This window comes from Orcinus orca, chromosome X (genome assembly GCF_937001465.1).
Source record: "Orcinus orca chromosome X, mOrcOrc1.1, whole genome shotgun sequence".
NCBI lineage: Eukaryota > Metazoa > Chordata > Mammalia > Artiodactyla > Delphinidae > Orcinus > Orcinus orca.
In genome coordinates, this window is record NC_064580.1 from 90,699,929 (window position 1) to 90,712,842 (window position 12,914).

The following is a 12,914-nucleotide window of genomic DNA, read 5'->3' on the forward strand; positions in this document are numbered from 1 at the left end:
GGAGCAGATGGATTGTGCTTGCTCACAGGAGGGGACTGGAGGAAGAAGTTCTCTCAGCAAGAATAAGGCATAAATTGCAGCATTTCCCTGAGTTAGAGGAGAATCTCCTTCTCGTGTGGCAGTGGCAATAAACAAGGGCAGGGTTCTTAGGTCTAAACTACTTTTCTGCCTCTGGCCTTCATACAAGGCCACTACTGCAGCTCCACCTGGTCCTGTAGCCCTCGCCTAATCCCAATATGCCTCTCAGAGCCTCTTCAATACCCTTGTCCATTTAGGAAATACATTTACAGGCCTACCTCAGAGATACTGTGGGTTCGGTTCCAGATCACTGCAATAAAGCAGATATTGCAATAAAGCGAATCACACAAATCTTTTGGTTTCCCAGCGCATATAAAAGTTATGTTTACACTACACTGTAGTCTCTAGTAAGTGTGTAATAGCATTATGTCTAAAAAAACGTTGTGTATACCTTAATTAAAAAATACTTTTTGCTAAAAAAATGCTAAGCATCATCTGACAATGCAGAGTTGCCACAAACCTTCAAGTCGTTAAAAAACGCAGTATCTGCTATGTGCAATAAAGCGAAGTGCAATAAAAAGTAGTATGCTTGTATAGGAAGTGATCTCTAACAACTTCCCCTAGGACATTAGATCTTTTTTTTTTTTTTTTTTTTTTGCGGTACGCGGGCCTCTCTCTGCTGCGGCCTCTCCTGCCGCGGAGCACAGGCTCCGGACGCACAGGCCCAGCGGCCATGGCCCACGGGTCCAGCCGCTCCACGGCATGCGGGATCCTCCCGGACCGGGGCACGAACCCGCACCCCCCGCACCGGCAGGCGGACCCCCAACCACTGCCCCACCAGGGAAGCCCAGGACATTAGATCTTAATCTGAGTTTTGTCACTGTTTATCCCCAGAGGGCTTAGGACCACCTCAAAGGTTTCCTGGTGACTCAAAAATGATTGGAAACACCACCAGCTGCTTTAGGCCTAGGTCTACCACCCAGTTCTTTCCACCTAGACTCCTAATAATTATAACAATAGTTAACATTTATTGAGTGGTTATTATGTGGCAAACACTGTTCTCTGTGTTAATACATTATCTTATTTATTACTTGCAATAACCCTATGGAAGAGGTAATATTTCCATGTTACAGGTGAGGAGACTGAGACATTAAGGTCTTTACCTAAGATCACCATTAGTAAATGACAAGGCGGGGACTTAAATCAAAATCTACCTGACTCTATTCTGTTACTCTTAACCACTATTACCCCCACCCCCACCTCCCCACTATATAGCAAATTTGTAAATTAACTCTGGGTGTCTGGATTACCCCCTGTTTAAGTCCCCAGTAAAAATCTTCTTAAAAATAAACACTGGGGGATGGGCGATCACAGGGCCTGGTTTCCATCAATACAGAGCAAGAGGGAATATATTCACTGGAAGATCTGCAAAAGCTGTGTTGTTTTGGTTTCCCATTATTTCTCCATGGCCTAATACAGTGCCTGGTACATAGTACACGCTCAGTAAATATTTATTGAATGAATGAATGAGTTTACTCCCTGATTTTCTCAGAGCCTTGCTGACTGTAAGGACATTGAGGTGACGACCTCTAAATTCTGCACATGAAGACATGAGGCAGGGAGAACCTAGGCCAAGTTCCATCAGCACAAATCTCTCTGCATAATCAAAATATCACCAGGCCCTAGGTGATCAGAGTCTACTGACTTTCATTGCTATTTGCTACCTCAAAGTTTTCTGACCCCAAAAGAAGGGACATTGTCTCTAGAGTTTTTTGTAATAGTATCCGATTTCCGACATAGCAAGAAACAGATGTCGGATTGTTTGATTGTTTCTTGTGGAGCATGACCTTGAGAAAGTCATTCTATCTCTCTGGGCTGCAATGCCCTCATCTGTACCATGAGGGAGTGGGACTTTCTACTTGCTAAGGGTCTTTTAATCTTGGACATGCTAGTATTTCCTGATGAAAGTCAAAGTAAGTCAGCACTGTCTCTACTCGTTCCCCAGCCAGACAGGGTCTGCAACCCCAGCCTCCACACTGTTGGCAATGTTATTAGCAGTATGTTCTGGGGGAAGAGAATGCAGGCCACCTGCTCTTGCTCGATGGCTCTTCTCTACCTTAAATCCAAGGAAAGTAGTCAGCAGGAGGGAACAGGGGATGAATGGGAAATGGGGAGCTCTATGGCAAGCAAGTTCCCTTGCATGTCTCTTCACCTTAGGCAAAGAGGCCCGGGAGCCAGAGCTCTGAGTTGTCATTGTGAGCACAGTGGTGATGCCTAGGCCCACCCGGGCAGGGGCAGCATCCATGTTGATCCAGAAGGAGACCCAGGACAGGATGACGATGAGTAGGCTGGGGATATACATCTGAATCAGGTAGTAGCCCATCTGTCGTTCCAGGTGAAACTTTACCTCGATGCAGGTGAATTTCCCTGCAAGGAAAGAGGTGAGGTATCAGGCCCCAGGTCCCCAGCCTGCAGCTGAGCCTGAGAGGCAGGACAAGGGCAGCTCTATTTCTGTGGGCCAGCCTCTGGGCACCTAACCTGCGCCAATAAATGAGCCTTTCGAAATGGCCCCAGGGAGCACCAGATGCATGTTTTGAGGAAACATGCAGAGAAACATGCAGAGAAGCCACTGGGGACTTGACCTCTTGCTCCCAGCACTTTAGTTGCCAGCAGAAGGCCTTCCCCGTGACATCACTGCAAGAGGATTAAGGGTGGGAGGGCTCCAGAGCCAGACTGTATGGGTTTGAATCCTGAACCTTCCACTCACTAGCTGTGTGACCTCAGGCAAAACACCTAAGCTTTTAAAGCTTCAGTTTCCTTGCCTGTAAAATAGAGTAACAACAATATCAACTCCATCACTGGGCAGTTGTAGGAATTAAATGAGATAATGTATTTGAGGTGTTGAGCACAGTAGGTAGCTGGTACTATTATCATGATTAACAAAATGAGCTTAGACTCCACTCAAATCTCAGCAGCCTAGCTTGTGCGTGCTGGGACCCTTGAAGCTCTCTGGCAATGATTCACTGAGATAAACACCGCCTGTGTCTTAAGCACGTAAGAGCAGGATAGCAAACATCTGGAAACAATGTCTAACAGAGACCAGCTCTGGACAGCAGGCAGCGGGTTCCCAGAAAGCATCTGGCAGCAGCATTCTATTCCACCCACAAAAAGTGCATTGGCCCCAGGCACATGTGCCAATGCTCGCCTCCTCTGCCAGCCATCTTCATTTTACCCTGCTTTCCATCCGCAAGGCTAAGAAAACACTAGCTCAGAGCTTCTGGCAGCAGACGCTTAGGCTAACCAAAGCAAAAAACAGAGGATGTGTATATTATCATTTTATTCTGGCCTAGGCTTACTCTTAACAGGACTGTCTGATTCCTCAAGGTTAGTGATTTCATCAATGACTGATTATGGCTTTGACATGCTGTGTGATGCTGTGATCTCTTACTCTTCCCTGAGTCCACCCACCCTGGGCTTCTTGCTGTGACATGTTTTGGCTAGGTATCCATATTTTCTTTTCTTTCTTTCCTTCCTTCCTTCCTTTTTTTTTTTTTTTTTTTTGGTGATAGCAGTTTTGTTTCCAATGACAAAATTAACACTTGTTTAGCACAGAATGAAAGTGAGGAGTAGAGAAAGAATAATAATATTCATAAGCTTACATTTGTCAAGCCCCTACTAAGTGCCCTGACTTTATATAGTTTATCTCATTTAAATCCCATAGCAACTCTTTGGGGCAGGTCAAATTATTATTTCCCATTTTATAGACAGGGATACTGAGGCTCAAAGAGATTAAGTTATGTTGCTCAAGGGCACCCAACTAGTAAATGGTGCAGCCAGAATTCAAACTCAGCTCTATCTGACTCCAGAGTTCTTGCTCTTACCTGTTGTATCATACTGCTTTAGAAATGCCTAGTGCTATTTCCTTCCAGGGTTTTTAAACACATGCTTTTGGTTTGTTTCTTTCATCACAGTAGAATCATTCTGTGTATACAACTTTGAATCTTACCCTTTTCCACTTGAAGTTTCCCATGTTGATATAAGCACCTTGCAAGCATTCTTTTTAAATGTCTGGATAATATCCCACCAAGCAGATGCGCTATGTAATTTACTTAACTTCCACCCTATTGGTGGATATTTAGAGCAGTTCCAAGCTTTTGCTAGTATAAACAGTGATCCAGGAACCCTCTTGGGGTCTAAAGTCAATATGATATTTTGGAATATTTCCTCATAATAAATTCCAGGCAGTGGAATTCCTGGATCAACAGGTAGGGAAACAAATTTAGCTTCCAGACTAAAGTTTCTTAGCGTGCCCCCTGGACCATCTGCATCAGAATCCTCAGGATGCTTGTTCAAACACAGATTTCTGGGCATCACTCCAAGCACATGTAATCAGAATCTCTGAGAGGCAGAACCCAGGAATCAATATTTTAACAGGCTCCCCAGGGAAATATGATGTACACCAAAATTTAAAACCCACCAGTCTATATACAAAATGCCAGTTTTTCCCCTAAAAAAGGTTATACCAATTTCCACTCACGCCAGCATTTTCTAAATTCAGTGGCTCATTCATCTCCCCAGCTACCTGCACCTCCACATTCACACACAAATTCATAGGGCTGCACCCAAATCATATCAGCACACCATTGGAGTGTGATCTCCCCTCTTCAGCTTGTGGCCTCTATCTCAGGGTCATAGCTCTTCACAGCCAAATTGCCAGGGGAAATGAGGAGCTAGCAGCGATTAGGGAAGCTGCAGGGGGCAGATGCTCAGGCTGGAAAACCAGCTCCTCTCCATTTCCTGGCATGCTTCTCACACCTGGGAAACCAAGCCAATTCATGAGAGTTGAGCAGTGGGGACAGTGGTAGGAGGTGTGGACGGTAAGCCAGCTGGTGACCTGAATTCTCTTCTCTCCTGGTTCAGTGAACTCACTGACTACTCCCAGATGTAGATTCCCCACTTTCCACGTGAAGTTGGCCCCAGGACAGGTGGAACACTCCTGCCACTCACTGGCACAGGACCATTTGTTCTGCAGCGTGTGATAGGGACAAGAACAAGGGCTTTGGCATTAGACAGATCTGGATTTGAATTCTAAATCAGCCATTTACTAGCTGTGTGACTTGGCCAACTGATTCAACTTCTTAGAACCTCAGTTTTCTCTTTCTGAGAAATGGGGCTGATCACCCCTACCATAATGAGATAAGTCATATGAAGCACTTAGCGCCACATCTGGTACAGATTGGACCTTCAGTAGAGGCTAGCTGCCTTGCCCCTTTCCCTCCCATCTGGAGGCCCTCTTGTGGCCCACAGCTCAGTAAATATCTTGGATTTTTACCTGTGTTGTAGCGCTTGGTACAATAGCCTAGATCCTTCTCATCCCGCAAGGTAAACTGGGGCAGAGTCAACCCCTCAGCCACTTGGACAGCAGGAGAATCTTCCAGCCACTCAAACACGAGGTCATTCATGGTATAGCCAACTGAAAGTGACAGAGATGGCAGAGGACTGCACAGTGTGGTGGCTGGACGGGGGCAGGGAGAGGGTTAGAACTGGCAGGAAAGAACAAATGAGGAATAAGGCCTGGGTTTTAGGAGTTTCATGCTCATCTTGGAAAGGAAAAGCATTCGGAAGAGGGTCAATTGCCTCATGGGCCCAGCCTAAGTGGGTAAATCAGAAAGATTCCTCTCCTACCTAGTTCTCAAGCTTTAGAAAGGCCCAAAGAGAAATTATTCTGGCAGACCTAGAAAGCACATCAAAAGGCTTGGAAAGATGTCAAGGAAACCAGCTGGGAACCTCCTGCCCCATCTCAAACCCAGGGGAGTAAGCATGTGTACTGACCACGTCTTGAGCTGAGCCAGCCTCAGAGCTGGGGCTTCTGCCACCTCACTCCAGGGAGGAAAGAGCTATTTATACCTTGCCAGTCATGCACGGGACAATGTGCATACCACAGACTTCCAGCCAGAGTCCTGACCTGGGGCAAATTGGGAGCTAACATTGAAAATGCCAAGTTGCTCACAGATAGCTAGTAGTTCGTGAAGGCTCTTGCCACGTAGGTGACTATACTCACAAGTTGGGTAGAAATGGGAGCAGAAACACCAAGCCTCACGGATGTCCAGTGTAGGGCCTTGGCCCAGAGTAGCTTTGTGACTTTGGGCAAGTCACTTCCCCTTCTGTAAAATGCTCCACCTACTTTTCAGAGGGGGTAATGAGGACCTGGATGTGAAGGTGGTTTATGAACTCTAAAAAGCTGACCACATAGGACATATTCTATCCATTACTGTTATTATATGTTGGAAACAGCCTGACAAGACTTCTTCTTTGAGGATCAAATGGATATCTCCTGATCTCACAGTCTCACTTGTCCAGGAGATGGCAAAGGAATGGACATGGGCGATGGTCCAGTCTTGCTATCCTTTAGCTTCTCTGCACTTAGGGCAGCCTCTGCAGGTTGGCACCCCCTGCCCTTGGTAGCCCTTGGCTGACCTTGCTATCCTGGGCACTGTCCTATGCCTAGAACTGTCCTCTCCCACCTCTCTACAAAAGCTATCTGTACATACTACTATATGTAAAATAGATAAACAACAAGGACCTACTGTGTAGCACAGGGAACTATATTCAATGTCTTGTAATAACCTATAATGGAAAAGGATCCGAAAAAGAATATATATATATATATATATCCGAATTATTTTGCTGTACACTTGAAATTAACACAACATTGTAACTATACTTCAGTTAAAAAAATTATGTGTTCACAAGGAATCAGGGTTCAAAGACTCCCCCCTTCCCTGCTAACTCTGGATTTTTATAGGCATCTTGAATGTCTTAACTCAGGGGAAGTAAAGGTAGAATTACTTCAGGCACTGTGAGATGGAAATTATATCTGGACAGAGGAGGTACCCCTCAAATGACCCTCCATATCCAGCATAAGCACATTTGTATGTAAGGCTGGAGCCTTCCCATTCCCCGGCCCTGTGGGGCAGCCAGACCTGCCAATAGCGAAGGGATGGAAAAGCACACTGGGCTGAGTGTTAGCAAGCCCTGGCTTCTAGTCTCACCTGTGCCAAGAGCTCACTGTGTGTGCTTGGGGAAGTTCATCCCCACTCTGGGCTGCCCTTATCCTGTCTGGAATATCATAGCATGGGGTTAACTAGCTGGTATCTCAGGCCTCACTCTATGACTTTCTAGGGACACTTACAGCTCTCCAGCTGCATCGTGCAAGTCTGGATATCCATGGGGAAGTTCTTCAGGTCCATTGGGCAGGATAAAATGAGAGTCAGCCTGGCAGGGACAGTAAGAAAGAAGTTAGGCTGGCTTACTGGGCCTCAGCACAGCACAGGGAACCCTCCGCCCACCCCTCAGCCTCTACCCCTTGCCCCGAGTTCTCCTGGCTGTACGCCAGCTGCACCTGATGCTGTAGAGCACATTTCCATTCTTGAAGATGCGCAGCAACTTGTTGTCTGTGGTCACCGCATGAAAATTGGCCCCTTTCTCATTGGCAAAGAACAGATCTGGCTTCCAAATAGAGTCCAGCATGGAGGGATCGAGGTCCAGCGAGTCATCAGGATATTCTCGGTAGGCCAGGCGTGGGTCGTTCCACTGCTGCCGCAAGAAGACGTTCACCCGGTAGTCCTGAACAGAGATGGGCCCATCAGAGGCAGTGCTATTGCAGGGGCCTAGCAAGCCTACCTGGGCAGGAGGGCCATGAGGAGGAAATGCTGGGAGCACGTCTCAGGGGCAGTGGGCATTTTCCACTGTAGAAGGAGCCTGCTTTGGGCTGATATGGCAAAGAAGGGAAGGGAAAAGACATTTATTAAACACTTACTATGTGCCAGGCTCTCTGCTAAGTGCTTTCTTCATATGCATCATCTCATTTAAATCTCATGTCAATCCTGAGATGAGGGTGCTGTTAAGATCCCCATTTTACAGATGAGGAAACTGAGACAAAGAGAGATTTGAGTAACCTGCCTAAGAGATGGTAGAGTCAGGGTTTGAACGCAGGTTTATCTGATTTCCAAGCCTTGATGCTATGCATCAAGCTACCTGCCAAACTGGGCCATCTGCTGCTTAGGCTAGTCTGCCTTTAGCCACTAAAACCCTGGGCTGGGGAAAGATAAACTCCCAGTGACCGACTTTGGACATCCCATGGCTTTAGCCATGACCCTGAAACAGGAAGAGGATGGCAGAGGGAGGAAAGTCTTGCTATCTGCTGGGCTTCACCCATTCACACCAGAGTGGAAGCGGGAGCAGGGCAATGCTTTACCATGGTAGTCTCGGTGATGGAGCTGAAACTGTTGATGAAGATGTTGCAGGTCACGTTCACAGGTGGGCCTAAGAGTAGCAAAGCACAGCCATATTGGCAGGGCATTCCAGGAATTTGGGAGAAATTTCCAAGACTCCCTCCCTGAGCTTGAGGTTAGGGTACTGCTGGGAGAAGGCAGTGCCTGGCACACAGGCCCATGGGTGATGGGGAGGGGACACTCCTTCTGAGCTGTGAGAGCCAGCCCTGTACCTCCAGCCTCCTGGCCCTGAGGTAGGCAATGGAGGCTAGCTCGGCAGTATGTCCCCAAAAGAAGTGGGGAGGGAAGGGTATTTTGTAGGATGAATGATTCTTACCTTTAAAATTGGGCCTAATCCTGGCATCATATCCAGATGTTCGCCCCATAAGCTTGTCCAGGAAATCAGAGGGGGACATGGGCTGGGACACCTTGGTCCCAGATTTGACTTCTTCTTTTGCCAAGGCCACCCTGGACAGGAGAGATAAAGAATTAATAACTGAGATCTGTTGTATTCTGCCTTTATCACAGACCCTCTCCTTCCTTGTTCCCTCCCCACTTTGGCTGATCTCTCCATCAGGCAGGAGGATTAGGAGATGGGTTTCTAGGTGCCCACTTGCAAAATGAGAAGTACAGAAACACATAAGCCAACACAGCAGCTCAATAGTTAGTCCTAGAAGATTGCTTTCACATATATTAGATCTTTTTGTCCTCAAAATTCTCAGCGTGATGGGGGTGAAAACTGTTATTTCCATCTTATAGGTGAGAAAACTGAGGCTTCCAAAGGAGTAATCTGTGAGACTGTAAATTGGTGCAGCCACTGTGGAAAACAATATGGAGTTCCCTCAAAATATTAAAAGTTGAACTATCTTATGATCCAGCAATTCTACTTCTGGGTATTTATCCAAAGGAAATGAGATCACTATGTTGAAAAAATATCTGCACCCCCCCATGTTCATAGCAGCATTATTTGCAATGGCCAAGACATGGAAATTACCCAAGTGTCCATCAACGGATGAATAGATAAAGAAGATGTGGTGTATATATACAATGGAATACTACTCAGCTATAGAAAAGAATGAAATAATGCCATTTGCAGCAACATGGATGGACTTGGAGGGTATTATGCTAAATGAAATAAGTCAGACAGAGAAAGACAAATACCATATGATCTCATATGTGGAATCTAACAAATGGATAGATAGATAGATAGATAGATAGATAGATCGACTGTCCAAAAGAAAAGTGACTTGCCCAAAGTCTCACAGCTGGTGAGTGACACAGGGCCCAGGATCAGGACTTGAACACAAGGCTGAGGTCTCATCCAGTATTCTCTTTCTGAGGGTGCCTTGAACATGCTCAAACAAGAGTGACAGAAATAATGTGGCTGTGGCAACGCTTTGTACATCTGGCCTAGCCAAGGATGGGAAGGGCTCAAGGGCAATTTACACCCCTGAGAGATAGTTTTAGTTGCTTGGCCTTCATGCTGATCCCTCAGGGGCTAGGACCCAGCTTCTGGAGAGGGCAGCTTGGCTTCTGGTGTCTGCTCCAGCAAGAAGCTATATTCTGAGCTGAACCTCAGTTCAGGGTTGTGGCAGCTACAGGCAGGTCATCTCACCTTGGCAATAAAAGAGGCAGGAAAGCAGGGCTCTAGAAGCATGGGAAAGCCTCCCAGTAAAGTGGCCATGCTGTGAAGGTCAACTCCCATCTTTTCTTCCTAAGAGCTTCATTTTGAGGAGGGGGCCAGTGTGCTTTGGCCTAGCCTAGAGGCCAGCCCCCTTCTCCCCTGACAAGTTTCTCTCTAAGAGCAGCAAAGTTCCTTCCATATGCCTGCTTGTCTGCTTAGCAGCCAATAGCTAGACCAGGGACCAGGAGCTCAGCAGGGGCTTGAGGGCAGGTGTGGGGCTCACACTGAGCTCAGGCTGGACTCCTGGCTGGGTCCTGTGCCCTCTGCTCCATCCTGCCATCATCACCAGAGCCAGCTCCCCTGCTGCCACTACTGCTGCTGCACTGCTGGGGCTGGGAGGTGGGGTGACTGCTGTCCTTCTGGGTCTGAGTCTCCTTTGAACCAGCGAGCTCCTCTTTCCCAGTAAATCTATGTACCTGCCAGTGACTGATAGAATAATACAAATAGCTGAGGCACCATGCTAAACACTATCTAGTATAGTTTTCACATCAATCTTCTCAATAATCACTCTTATTATCCTCCAGCTATAGTTGAGGAGTGCAAGATGGAGTGACTTGTTCATGATCATACAGTTCCTAAATGGTAAAGCCGAGATTCCAACCCAGAGCTATTGACTTCAAAACTAAGTCCATCTACCATAATACCATGATGCAAGCAGCCCAGGGCGGGCTGCCAAGCAACCAGAGTGGGGGAAGGTCAGTGACAGCCGCCGCACCCTGACCCTTAGAGTCTTACTTCCTTGAATCCCATGAGCAGGAGGGAGCTCTTACCCTGGGAACAGAGGCCACCTTGGCCCTGAGTGGGGGCGGCCAGAGCAGGTGGCCTAAGCAGGCTCTGAAAACCCAAGGAGGCGGGTGGTGGTGCTGGTGCAAGCAGAAGTGCGTGGCTTCACCATGGGACGTCCACACTGGCCAGGTGCTGCTGCTGGCTGCTTGTCACCTGCCTGCCGGGAGGCCACGTGGCCCTGCAGGTGGAGCAGCCAGACCCTTGCCACTGTCCTCAACCTCACTCTCATGTCACCTCTCCCACTAGCTCCAGCCCCAGGACCCTGGGACTGGCTGTGGGCTCAGCTGTCTTGGGCCCCAACCACCGTGGCAGCCCCGCTTTTCCAGGTTACCTTGTCTGCAGACCTGAAAGCAGAGTCACTGTGTGCAACCTCTCCTTGCTCCCTTTCATTCCTGGAAAGTTCCAAACACTGGCAGGACTAGGGAGGTTCCAGAGCTGGAAATCTTTCTCATGGAAGGCCTTGGGGTGAGGTAAGGGGAGAACGCTGATTCTGCTGCTGGGTACTTAAGTGACCTTGGCCAGGTCACTTGCCCTCTCTAGGCCTCAGTTTCCATAAATACAATGAAGGATTTGGTCTCAAGATTTCCTAAGGGCCTGCCTTGCTCCAATCACTCAAGTGGGAATGCTACCACCAAAGCTTGGGCCGTGAGGCAACTTCCCCTCCAGCAGGGCCAGCAAGCGTCAGCTGGGTGCCCCCTTCTGCCTGCATCCTCCTATCAACTCCAGCTGAGCTGCCATTGCACTTCGGGCTGCTTTTCACTCTGAAGAAGTTTATCACTGCCTCCCCCCCACTGCATCCCTGCCTGATTGCCCCCTAATGTGTCTGCCAGCAGTGAGGCAGGAGGCTCCTCAGAGGCAAGCAGATCTTGGTGTGCTCTTTGAACGAAGAGGAGGAGGACGATATTGCGGTGGCACTCACCTGCCTCCACCTTGGGAGGCATTCTTTTGACCAGTTCAGCCTAAGGCACAGCCATCTTTCCTCCTCAGCTCACCCTATCCACCTAGAATGGCTCCTGGTCTAATGAGAAAGTGAGAATGGGTAGGAGGCCATTTACAAGGAGCCCAAAGCATGTCTTGCCCCCAAGCCCAGGAAATGATGGCCACTTAGTGGCCCTCCAGGGACAGCGAGCAGACAGGTTCCCCCCTGGGCAGGGTAAGGTGACTGCAGAGGGCCAAGGTTTGTTCAGCCAACATCACTGTGATGTGTTTTTGGGAAAATCCTTACTCCTTGAAATCTCTTGGGTGAACAGCTGGCAGATGTTGGTGTCATTTTTAAGGATCTGAGGAACGTGTGGCCAAGCTGGTAGGGAGATAGGGTTGCATGACAGGACAGATGGCTTCTGTTCTGGGGCTCACTCCCTAGCCCCTACCCTGGCCCAGGAAAGTCTCACCCATGCAGAAGGCTTCCCACCTGCTCTGGAGCTTTGACATCCTTTATGAAAGTCTCCTGGGATCTGACTGGGGGAGGGTGTGTCCTCCCCTGGAGCCTTCCAGACTGTGGGCTTTTTGTAAACTTCAAGGAAACTGTGCCAGAGCCCCTGCTACCCCCGGCCAGTATTTGCATGCATCTCCTTCTTACCCCCACTCAGCTCACCTGAGGAGGACCTGCCCCGGCAGGGTCCAGAGGAGAAGGAAGGAGAGGGTTGCTGGAACAAGAGTTGTCATTCTGCGGGGACCCTGGAGTCCTTTCTCAGCCTGGCTGCCAAGGTGAGAGGGAGTATCCGGGCGGGAACGCCGAAAGTAGAGAGGCTTCTTCCTACTTGGGCCACTTGCATGGAACCCAAGGAGGGCCGGGCTAGGAGTTGCACACTCTCTCCTCTTCTCTCTTCTCTGCCCTGTCCTTACCAGTCAGGGGCCAGAACTATTCCCCTGGAAGTGATTCTGACACAGATAACCTGCTCCTGCTCTGGCTCGCCTGGGGCTCCGGAGGGCCTCAGCCTGCCTGCTGGGGTGCTGAAGGAGATTCTTTTGGGGCAGCAATCACTCTCGAAACCCTGGAGAGTCTTGGAGGGGAGGGAAGAGGGAGACTGTAGGAAGATGTTTCCATCCCTCCCGCCTCCCTCTGAGATGCACCCTCTGAAAGCGGCAATTTAAAGGCACAGTCGCCAGCAGCTGGAGTGGGGTTCCGAGCGAGCCTGTGTGCTGTGTGCTGG

At 48.6% G+C, this 12,914-nt stretch overlaps 1 protein-coding gene across 1 annotated transcript; it reads right to left on the reverse strand.

Moving 5' to 3' along the window:
• Positions 1–2,036: 2,036 nt before the first annotated feature.
• Positions 2,037–12,703, reverse strand: GLRA4 (glycine receptor alpha 4). The gene is given in 8 exon segments (XM_012539353.3): positions 2,037–2,170; positions 2,173–2,445; positions 5,351–5,491; positions 7,211–7,293; positions 7,421–7,644; positions 8,276–8,343; positions 8,629–8,759; positions 12,356–12,703. Coding segments are annotated over 8 exon segments (1,026 nt in total). The 5' UTR covers positions 12,427–12,703; the 3' UTR covers positions 2,037–2,135.
• Between the last annotated feature and the right edge of the window lie 211 nt (positions 12,704–12,914).